Below are 14188 nucleotides of genomic sequence, written 5' to 3'. Positions count from 1 at the left end.
GTCAATAATCTATGGCATCTCTATTTCTCTTAATAGTATTTAACGGACTAAAACTTATAGGAAGTCTCCGTCGATTGCCTCCTAACTGCTTTAATAGCTGCTTTAATAGCTGCTTTTATTTCGTCCCTGCCTATCTACTAAAGCCCGGGATATTAAAGATTAATCCAGCTCTTTATACAAACCAAATATATCGTGATGGCTTTAATTATTCTTCTTTCTTAACGTCAGTCTCGTGGCGATATAACGCTTTGTACCTCTCTATATAAAATTGTATGGGAAGGTACCGATCGGCAGCGTAATCCAATAATCCAATGAACGGTCGAGATATGGGACAAAGTCATAAACTAACGTATTAAACCCTGGTAGGGGTGTAGTTGTATTTAGCCGAGGCGTAGCCTATATATAGCTCAGCCTTTAACGAGCCTAAGGTGTGGAATCAAGGCAATTATTATGTCGATACAGCTCGGTTCGGTTAATCACAGCTTCACGTCACAGAACACAAGTAACACTTTGTACGATATTCGTGGTCTCACACACTCCATCCATGCGCTCCATCCATGCACTCCATCCATGCACTCCATCCATGCACTCCATCCATGCACTCCATCCATGCACTCCATCCATGCACTCCATCCATGCACTCCATCCATGCACTCCATCCATGCACTCCATCCATGCACTCCATCCATGCACTCCATCCATTCGCTCCATCCATTCGCTCCATCCATTCGCTCCATCCATTCGCTCCATCCATTCGCTCCATCCATTCGCTCCATCCATTCGCTCCATCTATTAATCTTTGCCTAATAGTTCCTCCGCCACCCACTCATTGTCTTACTCTCTTACGGGCCCGTTTCTCGCCCTGCTGCATCGTTTCGTTCCCTTTTTCCTGCGCTAGGTGAATAGGGTCGCGCGCTGCCATGGCGAGGTTCTTCGCGGCGATGTTTGTCGCTTTAAAGTCTGAGTAACAGCGTTGCACCAGGGCGCGAGTACTGTATAGGCGGGCCGCGGTAGAGTATCATATCGAAACCGTTAGCTGCTGCTGCCGAGTCAGATACTCGCTGTTGCCTTTGTTTTGTCTTATTGGCCGCGAAGTGACAGAAATCTGCTCTACACTCGGAAGATGCCACACCACCTTCCTCAAAACTCTCAATGTCGCGCAAACACCGGCGTTTCACCAGAGCACACAGCTGCTCGTTATCCGTGCCAATGAACAGCGCCATGTCCTGATGCCTTAACCAGGCATCCATGATAGAGCGCGGGTCGTGACGCGCGTCGATTATGGAGGTACTCTTAGCGTCGGTGTCGGTCTTGATATCAGCTTCCGTGTTATCCATCGTCGCGCCTTCGTAAACAGACGTTTCGCCGCCTCCCTGTGGAACCGCACTGCTGATCCCGCCCGATATCTGCGCCTAAAGGTCGGAGTGCTCCCGTGACGCCATGATGGTCGAAGAGCAAAAGTTTGATTTGGGGCAAAGGGGTAATAATCACAATAAGCTTCTGAGATAGGAGGCAGAGGCTTGACCAAGTAGGGGCAAACGGTATGGAGTCGATAGTAAGGAAACAGGAGAGTGCCTCACCTTTTATATACGTAAAACGAGGGGATGCTCTTCCTTTCTCTTACCTATCGGACTACCGACCATCCTCTCTATACTCGATATTACTACCCCTCCTCATTTTTTTTTCTAGTTCCTAAAAGCCCATTATTATAGAGTAACGTTAAGCGTCTCCCGTGATCTAAGGAGAGCCAGAGGTCCCCGAGGCGGTCCTTTATCTAGCTGGCGTCGTCGGGAGAGCTAAGACCTCGCCCTCTGATATTAGCTCAGGGTTGGCGATAAGCTGTCCCGATCTCAGATGATCCGCCTGAAAGGTGTTAACGCTATCACACGTAGCGTCCCAAAGGCCGGCCATGGGACGGCATCGAGATGTCCGAGTAATAGCTCTGAAAAGAAGTCTCGCTTTATCGTCCATAGTTGGATAGTTGTTATGGGAGAGCCGGATATGAAGCGTGTGAGTTAGGACTGCATTAAGTTTATAGGAACTAGCGAATGGAGGAATAAGCGGAAGTGAAAGTAGTAGCTCATAGATAGACCAGGCCGCCTATAGACATAGCGAAGACAAGGAGTTCAGAGTAGGCTGGTGAGCTTGGTTAGCATGATTTCCGGTGCGCCGGCCAAATCGAACATGGCCGTAATAAGTCGCCAGCGAGGCGTTTGCGACATTTTTGTTATTAGCTAAAAGAAATTACGAGGACGGGCGCCAGTAAGACAAAGAGGTAATTAAGAGATCCAAAATGAGATTAAAGGATATATATAGAGAGTAGGCAACAAGTTTGGCTGTCGCGAGGGTACTTTGATATCTCATGTCAGGTACGTCGGAGTGGAGTATACACGGGCCATCACGCTGCACGTGATAGAGAATTTAGAGGAATCAGAAAGCGGCCTCCATGGCAGCGACACACGAATTCCAGGCAGCAGTCGACTTTCATCGGCCTTCATATCTCTCACAACAGCTTCAACTCATCGCCCACCATGTCAATACAATCTACTCTAGCCGACTACTTCTCTGGCGTGCCGAGGGCACCCCTAAACAGGCAGCCAAGGGAATCCGACTCCTCGTCTCCATACAACCGCCCGTCGTCCCCCATCTCATCCTCATCCCAGCCCTCTCAGTCTGACCAAGAACCCCCAAGGGAAACAGGAGGAAGAGAAGGGGAACGTGGTAGATGGCGACGGAGAGGAGGCCGAGGAGGGAGAGGAAGAGGGAATGACAGAAGAAGAGGAAGCAACACTCGAAATGACTCTCATCCTGTCTCTCGTCGCGGCACCGCAGAACTCGCCGCCGTCTCCAAAGAAACCCGCACCGTCCTCCCCGGCATCCTCGCCCAACTACCCAACATCAGCGCCACCGTCTCGGAATGCCTCTACCTCGACACCCTGCCCCGTCTCTTGCCGCAAAACTGCCCCCGCCACGGCCCGACAACCATCCGCATCGTCAACGCCGACACCATCAACGCCGCCCTCGACCTGGCCGCTGCCCAGAACGGCACGTCCTGCGCCCGCGTCGCCATCCTCAACCTCGCCTCCAACCGCAGCCCGGGCGGAGGCTGGCGCAAAGGCTCCCTCGCCCAGGAAGAAGCCCTCTGCTACCGCTCCTCCCTCTACCTCTCCCTCCACCAGCGCCACTACCCCTTCGACTCCCCCCTCATGGGCCTCTACACACCCGACATGCTCGTCATCCGCAGCGACATGCCCTCGGGCCACAAGCTCCTCGTCCCCGACGTCGCCGTGTCGGACCTCCCCGTTCTCAGCTGCCTGACCGTCGCCGCCCTGCGAAGGCCCGAGGTGAGGGAGGTACAAGTCCAGACGGCGGCGGCGGGACAGACGGCCACGGAACGGCGGGTCGTGTTTGCGAGGCCGCAGGACAGGGAGACGACAAAGGGGAAGATGCGGCTTTGTCTGCGCATGGCGGCGAGTCGCGGCCACGGGTCGCTCGTGCTGGGCGCGCTTGGTTGCGGCGCGTTCGGGAACCCGCCGCGCGAAGTGGCGCTGTGCTGGAGAGAGGTGCTCGGCGAGGCCGAGTTTGCGGGGGGTTGGTGGGAGGCGATTGTTTTTGCCGTGTTGGATCTCAAGCGGGAGGGGAATTTCGACGTGTTCGAGGACGTCTTGGGCGGGATGCAGGTGTAGGTCGGTGTGGTCGTCATGGCACAACTAACAAGTTCGACGCGCTCCACCTTGAAAACGTATAGTTGTGATGGCGGATCAGGAGAATCCGTCGGAACTTGCTTGGTGGCTGTACACAAACCGAGGACAGGACCCAGGTGATGAACTGCATGGCACGAGACTCGAGTGTCTGACAGACCGAGTCCCCAAGACCTCAGCTCACCCGTCCACGTGTAAGAGACCTACGAAGTAGTCTATACCCATGATCAGGGTCGGGTCGACTGTGTCGAACCTTCCTTATTATGTATAAACGAGGAGCGACGAACTCTCTTTTCAAACTTTAGGGGCTTGAATCCAGTGTCTATCATTGTTGGACGTCCCTCGTAGTTTCGACTCTACTCCATCTTCAGACTTTCAGAATGAAGCCGATTCACGCCATGCTGAGCTGGAGCATCGCGATTCCCTTCATATGGGTCGCCCTCGGTCAAGCATTGGCAAGTCTCCCCAATCCTGGCACCTGCACTGGCACCTGCATCAATACACACGACCCCTTCATCGTCCGCCGACCCGACGGAGTCTATTTTCGCTTCTCCACCAGCGGGAGGATCACTATTCACACAGCCCCGGCCATCACGGGACCTTGGACATACCAGGGCGCGGCCTTGCCTCGCGGATCGAGCATCGATCTCCCCGGTAATCAAGATCTCTGGGTACGTGAAAGCAAGACGCTCCATGACCGAGTCATGTACAGGCTTGGATTGTCTGGTGACCCAGCTCTGCTCGTCGCACAACTCACAGGACCACGCACTCCTAGCGTGTGGCCTGCCGCTTAGCAACTGCCAACCCTTGCTGATCCCTCCTAGGCCCCCGACGTCATCCAAATTGGCAACACCTACTACCTCTACTACTCCGTCAGCACCTTTGGCTCCCAGACTTCCGCCATCGGCGTGGCGCAATCGTCCACTCTGGATGCCGGCAGCTGGACGGACCTCGGATCGACGGGCATTTCCTCCAACGCCTCCATGCCCTACAACGCCATCGACCCCAACCTGATCAACATAGACGGCCAGTATTACATGACCTTTGGCAGCTACTGGGCTGGCATCCACCAGGTCGTCATGCGGAACCCTCCCACCCGTACCGCCACCGGCAGCGTCCCGTACCAGATCGCCACCCATCCAGGCACCAAGGACGTAGAGGGCGGAACCATCTTCAAGCACAAAGGCTTCTACTACCTCTTTTACTCCAAGGGGTTTTGCTGCCGCTACGACCAGAACAGACCACCGCCCGGCGGGGAATACAAGGTGCTCGTCTGCCGCTCCACCTCCCCCACGGGGAACTTTGTCGATAGGGAGGGTACGCCGTGTACTCGGGGCGGGGGTACTGTCGTGCTCGAGTCGCACGGGTTCGTGTACGGGCCTGGCGGTCAGGGTGTCTACCTTGACCCTCAATTAGGACCGGTGCGTGCGTCGTGATTTGATAATGTGTTATTCAGGTCGTCTCTTTTTTCCTCTTCTCGTCAAAAACCCGAGGAAAAGGATAAGGAATTCTGTCAAATGCTCTAACGCGAAAATTGCGCATAGGTTCTCTACTACCACTACCTCGACACGCGCATTGGCTACGCCGACAGCCAGAAGCAGTTTGGCTGGAACACCATGGACTTTTCGAGCGGCTGGCCCGTTCTGCGCTGACAGTGAGCAGAAGCTAGGAAACCACGTAGCAAAATGGTCTCTCTGCATTGATAGACATAAGGGTAGGGAAGAAGTAGAAGTTGGGGAGCCTTGAAAGTATCGTTGGAGGAACGGTGCCAGCTCGGTAACTACTAACGGCGGATCCGTAGTGCCGGCGACAGTGGAGAAGGAAACGGTATTGTGGAGCTTCCATCCGGCGGACCCGGCCCGATACGGTCGGCCTAGAGCGGAGAAGACGGAGGCTACTGGATCCACCATGAGCAGCGCCCGGGGATGCCACCTGTTTACGAATAGACGTTACTATTATCTATAGTGGGTAAGCATTAATGACGAGTATTCGTAGTTTCTTAGCCACCTACGCGCGTTACTTACTCTTCACTTATGCTTCGTCACTGTACTATAGTAGGTCATATCGTTTATTTCCAATCCGATGTCCCGCATTTTGTCGTGGCCAGGTCAGTGCATCGCCGCCCACTGACAGCTCAAACTAAGCTCCTTGCATTCCGGATGCCCCATGCCACTTTGAATGCTTTAGCATGCTTGTCGACTTTGTTGCTCATCCACTTGTCTTTGCCGCTCTGGACCAGGTCTCTTATAAACACCTGTTCCAATGCTGGACATTTGAGGCCACGGATTTAGGTGTTAGTCGAGTCGTGACTGGGATGACTAAGGTAGGTCGGGATTATCTAAGCAAATCGCCGACAAGAATCGGGACTGTTATCCAAGTCACATGACAAAACACATGACCTAGCGGGACCGAGCACATGTCATCGCAAACATCCCCCTGTCTCAAGATCAGCTCCACACCAGCTCCTTCCGAGTCGTCAGCGGTGCATCGCCGAACGACCAGACAAGACGACAAGACGAACCAGCGACACGACGGCACGACGACACGCAACCATCTTCATCTTCCTACACATCAATCGTCGGCCCTCTCTTCCGCCTCGATTCCATCGCCCGCTTCCGTACCTACGATCATCACTCTCCAATAGCTTCACTCCCGAGAAATCAAAGATCTTTTCTTCCCCTCGACTCTTCGTCCGTCCCTGCATCCTCTTCGACCTCCGCTGAACAACCAGTATCCGCTCGTTACTACGTCTACCCATCCCGTTTCCTCACAGTTCTGGCCCTGGCCTCCGCGTCCACCGTCCCCCAGCTGCCGCGAGCTGGCGGCTCTCACTCCAGCTCCATTCGAATGAATGCCACCCTTAAATCCCTTCCTCGCCGCCTTCTTCCGGAGCCCGTTGCCCGCCCAGTGCTCTCCCGTCCATCATCATATCCTCCTAGTCCCGACCACCGAGGTCCTCCTCACCTCGCGCGAGGTGGAGAGCGGGACCTCCTCCGCCTCTTCACCGAACGATATCCTACACTCTGAGGAGTTCCTCGCTAGCCATGTCTTGCGAGCACCCGGCGCGGCTGTCCACCCTTCTGGCTCGAAGGAGGTTATTCTGAACCTCCGCGAAGTTAGAGGCAAGGCGAAGCAATACACCACCCTCAACGGTCGTAGCCTTGTCATCAAGGACGGGCAAGTCTATACCAATAAAGGTTTGCCGTTTCCCGCTTTTGTGTCTCTCCCCGTCTTTTCAGCCCCTTGTCGCCAGCCCCATCACGGACTGTCGCTGACATTCGCTCAACTTCATCTCCGTAGGCTTCAAGTCTCTCGCACAGGCCCAACTACTCTACGACATCCCCTGGTACCCCGATGTTCTCGAACCCCGGCAATGGCTAATCTACTACATCTCGCGGCCGCTCATCGGCACCTGGGAGGAGATCAAAATCACCCCGGCGATTCTGGTGGAGGGCGCGGCGAGGAGACTGGCCCTCAAGCAGAGCCATGCCGCCGCTGGCTCCAACGGCGGAGAGAGCACGACCCTTCCCCGCAAGAAGGACATCAAGAGCTTCCACGACCTGCTGAACCACTTCCCCGTCATAGCGCGCCAGATGGAGCCCGGTCTCGAGAAGCTGTTTCTCGAGTTCAGACACGTCTTTGAGCGACCGCTTCCGCCTCCCCCGTCTGCCGCCTCGATTCCGGATCCTGTCCCCGACGGCCCCATCACGAACGCCGTCAAGAGAGCACGGTCGGACAGCGCGTCCCTGCACAGCACCAAGGCGGAGCAGCCGGCGGCGCCGCCCGTCATGGCGGTCATGGACCACTTCTACATGGATGATGACGAGGACGTCATGAGGGCGTCGCTCGAAACCGCCGTGACTACCGCCATTGACCTCTTTCAGGGTGTAGACAAGCAACAGCTGTCCATGCTGGGGGCGACCACGGACCTGACGGGGCCCCTCGTGGAGAGGTTGATCGAGCGCTACGTCACGGAGAGTGTGCATCACCTCATTTTCCCCCGGTTAGCCTCCATCAAGCGGCCCTACGACCTAGAGCTCGAGGCCAAGATTCGCCAGATGGAGTACATCGACCTATCTCAGCTCGGCATCGGCATAGAAGGCGGTTCGAGAGTAAAGCACGAGCTGACCATTCACCTGGGCCTCGCTGTGGAAGAGTTCAAAAAGATGAGCCATGCGGCCAGTCCGCAAGAAATGCTGGAACTCTTACTCTCGACGACCAAGCTGGTCACCCAGCTGACGGACGTGTTCGGAGAGAGCGAGGGCCCCAACGGGGAGCGACAAGAAGCATCCTCGGAGAAGCCCACGATGATGGTCAACGCGGATACTCTCGTTTCGCTGCTGCTTTTCGTGGTGATCCGGGCCCAAGCCCGAAACTTGCAGGCGCGGTTATCGTACATTCGGCATTTCATCTTCATTGACGATGTCGAAAATGGCGAAATGGGCTACGCCTTGAGTACGTTTGAAGCCGTGCTGACATATCTCGCCATGGACTCTGGGGGGTTGCGAAAGGCAAGTCGGCGGAACAAGGCCCTGTGGGACGCTACGCGCAGCGGAAATCTAGCCGATCTGCGAGAGATTATGGAGCCCAGCGGGCGCTGCCACCACGACGACGACGACGACGACGAGAAGGAACCGGAGGAGGGCGAAGGGCAGCAACTCGACGAAGCAAGCGAGGGCCTTTCCCACTTCACAACAACAGCAGCAACAGAAACAACATCCAGCCACTCCCTCAGCAGGAGAAACTCGGCCAACGGACCGCCGAGGAGGTCCTCTATAAACTTGGCGTCCACCGATCGGTTCTCCCTCGGTTCCGGTTTACACCACGTCTTCCCTTTCCAGGCCGGCAATGGGACGTCGGCGGCGGCGGCGGTGGACGACGACCTCTCCCAGCTGCCCGCCAAGAGAGTGAAGAAGGTGGCGATGGACACGAGGAGCATGTCCAGCAGTTCGGAAATATCGTATCATTCCATGGCCGGCAGCCTACTCACCATGGGAAGCGCGCTCGAGGGCGACATTTCTGTCGAGCGACTCTCGCAGACGCACGACTCTTTCGGCGAGTCGGTGCTGATGATGGCGGTGCAGAACGAGCGGCCTGACGTGCTGCGCTACCTCCTGTCGCTAGAGGCGTACTACCCTTGCCAGGTAGTGCTCGACGACATCAACAACGAGGACACGACGCTCCTCAGTGCGGCGGTGCAGCTCGGGCACACCGAACTCATCGACATGATCCTGGACTTTGTCATGAGGTCGGCCAGCCCGGACCAGGTCCGGCGGTACCTCGCGCTGCAGGACATTTGGGGGCGCAGCTGCGCGCACTACATGTTCCACGCGCCGTACTTGATTTCCAGGATCGGCACGCTCGTCCCCTGGCGGCAAAAGGACAAGAACGGACAGACGCCGCTGTTCGCGCTGTGCCGGTCGTACGACCACGCGGACTACGTGGAGATGGTGCAGGCCGGGCTGGATGCGGCCGAGGCGGCGCAGGGGGACGGGTGGCCGCTGCACGTGGACGACCACGTCGACAATAAGGGGAACACGCTGCTCCACATTGTCAACGAGCCGCCGCTCCTGGGCCGGATCCTGCACGAGTGCGACGTGGACGTGAACGCGACCAACGAGAAGAAGTTTACGCCGCTCATGGTGGCGAGCAAGTACGGGAGGCTGGACATGGTCCGGACGCTGTACGCGGACGCGCGGGTGGACACGGCGGCGAGGGAGTTTCGCGGGCTGACGGCGGTGGAGCTGGCCAAGGACGAGGAGGTGCGGAACCTGATGGACGGCCTGGCGCTGTTCAAGCTGGCTCCGGGGACGGACACGCGGGTGTCCGGGGTGGTCCGGGCGTATTTCGTGGAGGACGCGACGGTCCGGCTGGTGCTCAAGTCGGCGGTGCCGGCCGAGGTGGTGGACTCGACGGTGACGAGCTACACGGTGACGACGACGCGGCGGTCGCTTTCCGATTTCGACCAGCTGAGCCGGCTGCTGGCGATGGAGAACCCGGCGTCGTGGATCCCGGCGGTGGGAGGACCGCGGTCGCCGTTCCAGATCCCGTCGCGGCCGTCGCGGACGGTGCTGCGGGACATTCAGATGCGGGCGGACTGGTTCCTGCGGATCATGCTGGCGCACCCGACGTTTTCGACGCACGAGATGCTGTGGGAGTTTCTGCTGGTGCCGGACATGCAGCTGGACATGATGGACCAGCGGAGCCGGCTCAAGGCGGAGGCGCGGGCGGAGAAGGTGCGGGAGGAGCTGGAGCCGGTGGAGGAGGTGCGCGAGGTGGAGCAGTTTGCCAGCCACGCGCGGGAGATGATACGGAGCCTCCACTATGCGACCAAGAGCATGGCCAGGAGGGCGAATGCGGCGAATGTGGCGGCGTCTGGTGGGTGTCCTTTGCCTTTACTTTTTCCTTCCCTGGCCCCAAGACGATGTTGACTGAAAGTTTTCAACAGACCTCCACGACGCGGCAGCTCTTTTGCACGGGGCGGTGGCGACACTCGACTACCTCCCGCAGCGGCACGTGGCAGCGTTGGAGTCGTACGTAGGGACGCTGGCGCCGGCGCAGCTGGGGCCGTGGGCGGTGTTCCACAGCTCGGTGGTGGCATCGCAGTCGGCGACGATGCAGGCGCTCCTCTCGGCGCTGTCGCGACCGGGGTCGCTGGCGTCGCAGATGGCGACGACGCGCAAGGCGATGGAGCGGAACCACAACTCGCTGCACCGGTCGACGCGGTGGCCGCTGGGGTTGCTCGACGACACGCGGCAGAGGCTCCAGGAGGACAGGGAGGAGAAGGCGCGGCAGTCGCAGGCGCAGCTGGACGACCTGGGGAGGGAGCTCCGGTACACGCAGCAGGTGGTGGCGGCGGAGCTGGCGGGGTTCCAGGAGCTGCACCAGAGGATGGGGCGGCGGGCGATCCGCGACTTTGCCAGGGGCATGGTGGTGCAGGAGCGCATGCGGCTGGAGGGGATGACGAGGTTGCTGCGGAAGCTGAGGGAGGGCGGGGGGCGGTCTGAGGAGGCTGTGGGCGGCGTGGAGGTGAGGGTGGAACATGGCCAGGGCACGGAGACGGAAGAAGGGGGAGGGTCGGCATCGTAGACAGATGGAGTGGCTGTCTCTCTACACTAACACTAACACCACGCATAAGAGACGACAACCGGCGTTCCGTGTACCCTGTCTCGGCCAGTGCGACGACTTTTTGTGTAAAATATGACCGACTAGACGACTGAACATAGATTAATGTCTTGTGTAGTGTCTGACCGGCGATTCTCCCTGTGTCGTTGCGACTGGGATGGGGAGACTGTTTTTTTATATGCCGTGAGGTATACGGCAGAGCTCCTAACTCGTCTGGGCAGTACTTTTTTTCTCCATCTGTCTTTATGGATGTTCGAATCTCTTGCCATGATCTTGGTCTCTTCAGAATTACAACTTGTTCCAATATCACCTCGTCTTCCATCCCTAAGACGAAGACGGGCTGCTTGCGATCGTAGGTACGTACCATGAGCTTATCGATAAGATTGACACCGTTCACGATAACGGCCCGGTACATTAATAATCCGTTACGCTAACCGCTTCGGGACAGCCACCACGGAGCTCAGTTGCATGTCTCAAAAAAGTGTCCCCAAGTGCCGAAGCAAGACACAGGGGTTCGACCTCCTTGACCCTTCACTTTGACTTTGACACCGTCTTGGTTTCTTGGTGTGAAAGCAAACCACTTTTGTGGTCCGACTTGTCAATTGCCTGCGTTTTCAACGCAAAGCAAAGGGAGCCAAAGCCTTTGCGATTCGATTCGAACCCATCTTTCGCGTTTCCATAGACGGGGCCTTGACTTTGCCCTCGAAAACCCCCTCGATGCGACTCGTCCGTCACCGCTCGACCCTTCCCACCACCCTGACGACTTGATCTCGACTCCAATTCCCTTCCGACGTTCCTTTACTCTATTCCTCACACAAGTAGCGCCGTCGATGCCTCGAAGCTGTACGGTTCTCCTGTCGTCATCGACTCCCCCGTGAGACCTACCCCCTCGTCCGCCGCCTCCTCCTCCCCCGAGACTCTCCTCCGCCGCCCGCCATGGCTCGCCGCATGGGATCCATCCGCCTCAGAAGGGCCAGTCCCGTAACCGTCGCGGTGGGCGCCCTCCTCTGCATCTTCATCGTCCTCTTTCTCATCTACCCGTCGAGCTCCCCCGGGGGCGGCAGCTCGGCGTCCCAAAGAAGAATGGCCGGTGCCGCCATCCACCCCCTCTCCCCCGTCACAGATCCGTACCGAAGGATCCCCGGCCTCGACGAATCGAGAGCGCCACCGATTAACCGCTACAACATGAACAACGTCACCGGCACGGCCGACCCGGAGGGCAACCGCGAGAACATCCTCATCCTCACGCCCATGGCGCGCTTCTACCCGGAATACTGGGACAACCTCGTCAAGCTGACGTACCCGCACGAGCTCATCACGCTGGGGTTCATCCTCCCCAAGACGAAAGAAGGCAACGAAGCCACGGCGGCGCTCCAGAAGCGCGTCTTCAAGCTGCAGCGCTACGGCGCCGAGCAGGACCGGTTCCGCAGCATCGTGATCCTGCGCCAGGACGACGAGCCGGCCATCGACTCGCAGGACGAGAGCGAGCGACACAAGCTGGAGAACCAAAAGGCGCGGCGCGCCGTCATGGCCAAGGCGCGCAACGCCCTCCTCTTCACCACCCTGGGCCCGCACACGAGCTGGGTCCTCTGGCTCGACGCCGACATCATCGAGACGCCGCCGACGCTGATCCAGGACATGGCGCGCCACGACCGCGCCGTGCTGGCGGCCAACTGCTTCCAGCGCTTCTACAACACCGAGACGGGCCGCATGGACGAGCGCCCTTACGACTTTAACAACTGGCAGGACAGCGAGATGGCGCTGGAGCTCGCCAAGGGCATGGGCCGCGACGACATCCTGCTGGAGGGGTACAGGGAGATGCCGACGTACCGCGCCCTCATGGCGTACATGACGCAGGAGGACAAGGGGGAGAAGTACGAGGTGCCGTTGGACGGCGTGGGCGGCACGACGCTGCTCGTCAAGGCCGACGTGCACCGCGACGGCGCCATGTTCCCTGCCTTTGCGTTTTATAACCTCATTGAGACGGAGGGGTTTGCCAAGATGGCCAAGAGGTTGGGGTGGCAGCCGTACGGGTTGCCGAATTACAAGGTGGGCTGTCTGTTCCTATCTTTTGTTTCATCGTATTAACCAGTTTCTTTGCCAGGTTTACCATTATAACGAGTGAAGAGTACGTCCCATCACGACCAGGACTACGACGCAAGACTTTCGAATAGTCGCTAGTAACCGAGTCTGCTGCTAGCCGACAGCAGACATCATATCATGATAGGCTGGCTATCAAGGAACGAGGAGAACAAGGCAGCAGGACGCAGGACATCACGTCTGTGTCCATACCAGACCGACGACCATGAACAAGGTGGTCGTTGTAGCAAGACATCTCAGCATGTCAGACATCACTCATAGGGGTCCCGGAGTTCAGAGTGGTGGATTTATTACATGCGTCCGGGTGAAGAGGCCCTTAATTTGTACTTTGATTCCCGTTTTCCGGCCCAGTCAACAGAGAAACTGAAGGAAGACGGCCCCAATATGAACCAACGAGATGATATCGTCCCTCTTCCATCTATTCTATGGACTCAATGCTCGCTTGACCTCCAGAAAACCATTATATATGTACACGTACAGCTAGACAAACAATCATCACTCACTCCCCGTCATACCGCCCCCCCTCCTCGTGACACCAAAACTCCACCAGCCCTCGCGCGCCCCGGACATCTCCCGCGCGGAGCAGCGCCGCCACATCGATATTAAACGGGGAATCGACCTCCGGGTAGGCGAGCAGCGAGCGCACGGCGCGCACGCACTCGAGCACGCTGTAGGCCGGCGTCCATGCGCCCTTGAGCAGGTCGAGGCAGATTTCGCCCGAGTCGAACGCCACGTTGGGGTGCACCACGGTGGTGACGAAGCGGATCTGTGGCGGGTGGAGGGGGTATGTCTGTGGGATATCGATGGCGAGGAGCCAGCGGCCTTCTATTGCGTGCGCTCGTTAGTGGTGTGCGAAGGAAGTGGACGAAAGGATGAGAAAAGAGTGAAGAACCAACCATCGTAGCCGCATCCCACGCCCCGTCCATTCACCACCGCCTCCCACCGCAGGAGATCCTCATCTCCCACCGGGCCCAGCCGCTCGATCCCCGTCTCCGACGCCTGCTCCCCGCGCCATCGGTCCAGCTCCTTCAGTAGCCTGCGCGTCGCGCTGCGGGAGCTCCCTCCACCGTTTTCCTTTTCGGGAAGTTCCTGTATTCTCCACGACATGGCGGGAGCTGCAGGGTTCAATCTATGGTCGGGTCGGTCGGGTCGTCGGTCGTCTGGTTCGTCTGAAATGGAGGGAGAGCCGATGGGAGGGTAGTCGAGATTGGACGGACGTTGGATGCTCTGTAAAAGTTGGGCAATTTACCACAAAAGGATGT

At 57.8% G+C, this 14188-nt stretch overlaps 6 protein-coding genes across 6 annotated transcripts; 4 read left to right on the top strand and 2 right to left on the bottom strand.

The window, feature by feature from the left end:
• Positions 1-423: 423 nt before the first annotated feature.
• ACRALDRAFT_210400 (uncharacterized protein) lies at positions 424-1677 on the bottom strand (the record flags this gene model as incomplete). The annotated part of the gene is made up of 6 exons (XM_071023165.1): positions 424-482; positions 538-789; positions 847-951; positions 980-1373; positions 1438-1519; positions 1637-1677. The coding sequence occupies 6 exons, from the start codon at positions 1675-1677 to the stop codon at positions 424-426; spliced, it is 933 nt and encodes a 310-aa protein (XP_070875472.1).
• Positions 1678-2486: 809 nt separating this feature from the next.
• ACRALDRAFT_1063613 (uncharacterized protein) lies at positions 2487-3995 on the top strand. The gene has a single exon (XM_071016825.1). It carries the CDS (start codon positions 2532-2534, stop codon positions 3684-3686), a length of 1155 nt encoding a protein of 384 aa, XP_070875471.1. The 5' UTR covers positions 2487-2531; the 3' UTR covers positions 3687-3995.
• An 86-nt stretch (positions 3996-4081) lies between these two features.
• On the top strand, positions 4082-5353 carry ACRALDRAFT_1070515 (glycoside hydrolase family 43 protein; the record flags this gene model as incomplete). Its single annotated transcript, XM_071017778.1, has 3 exons — positions 4082-4372; positions 4526-5122; positions 5246-5353. The coding sequence occupies 3 exons, from the start codon at positions 4082-4084 to the stop codon at positions 5351-5353; spliced, it is 996 nt and encodes a 331-aa protein (XP_070875470.1).
• Positions 5354-6552: 1199 nt separating this feature from the next.
• Positions 6553-10700, top strand: ACRALDRAFT_1007923 (uncharacterized protein; the record flags this gene model as incomplete). Its single annotated transcript, XM_071014710.1, has 3 exons — positions 6553-6898; positions 7002-10079; positions 10150-10700. Coding segments are annotated over 3 exons (3975 nt in total), but the record flags the coding sequence as incomplete, so codon positions are not given.
• Positions 10701-11762: 1062 nt separating this feature from the next.
• Positions 11763-12951, top strand: ACRALDRAFT_2103862 (glycosyltransferase family 62 protein; the record flags this gene model as incomplete). The annotated part of the gene is made up of 2 exons (XM_071023156.1): positions 11763-12875; positions 12931-12951. 2 exons carry the CDS (start codon positions 11763-11765, stop codon positions 12949-12951), a joined length of 1134 nt encoding a protein of 377 aa, XP_070875468.1.
• A 474-nt stretch (positions 12952-13425) lies between these two features.
• On the bottom strand, positions 13426-14033 carry ACRALDRAFT_1033902 (uncharacterized protein; the record flags this gene model as incomplete). The annotated part of the gene is made up of 2 exons (XM_071014961.1): positions 13426-13751; positions 13823-14033. The coding sequence occupies 2 exons, from the start codon at positions 14031-14033 to the stop codon at positions 13426-13428; spliced, it is 537 nt and encodes a 178-aa protein (XP_070875467.1).
• Positions 14034-14188: the final 155 nt, after the last annotated feature.

The sequence above is a fragment of the Sodiomyces alcalophilus genome, assembly GCF_042370955.1.
Source record: "Sodiomyces alcalophilus JCM 7366 unplaced genomic scaffold ACRALscaffold_4, whole genome shotgun sequence".
NCBI lineage: Eukaryota > Fungi > Ascomycota > Sordariomycetes > Glomerellales > Plectosphaerellaceae > Sodiomyces > Sodiomyces alcalophilus.
This window is presented reverse-complemented; position numbering and strand designations above follow the sequence as displayed.

What these genes read in the sequence shown, in the direction of transcription:
- ACRALDRAFT_1063613 (XM_071016825.1), top strand. Translation starts at nt 2,532, where the DNA reads ATGTCAATACAATCTACTCTAGCCGACTACTTCTCTGGCGTGCCGAGG.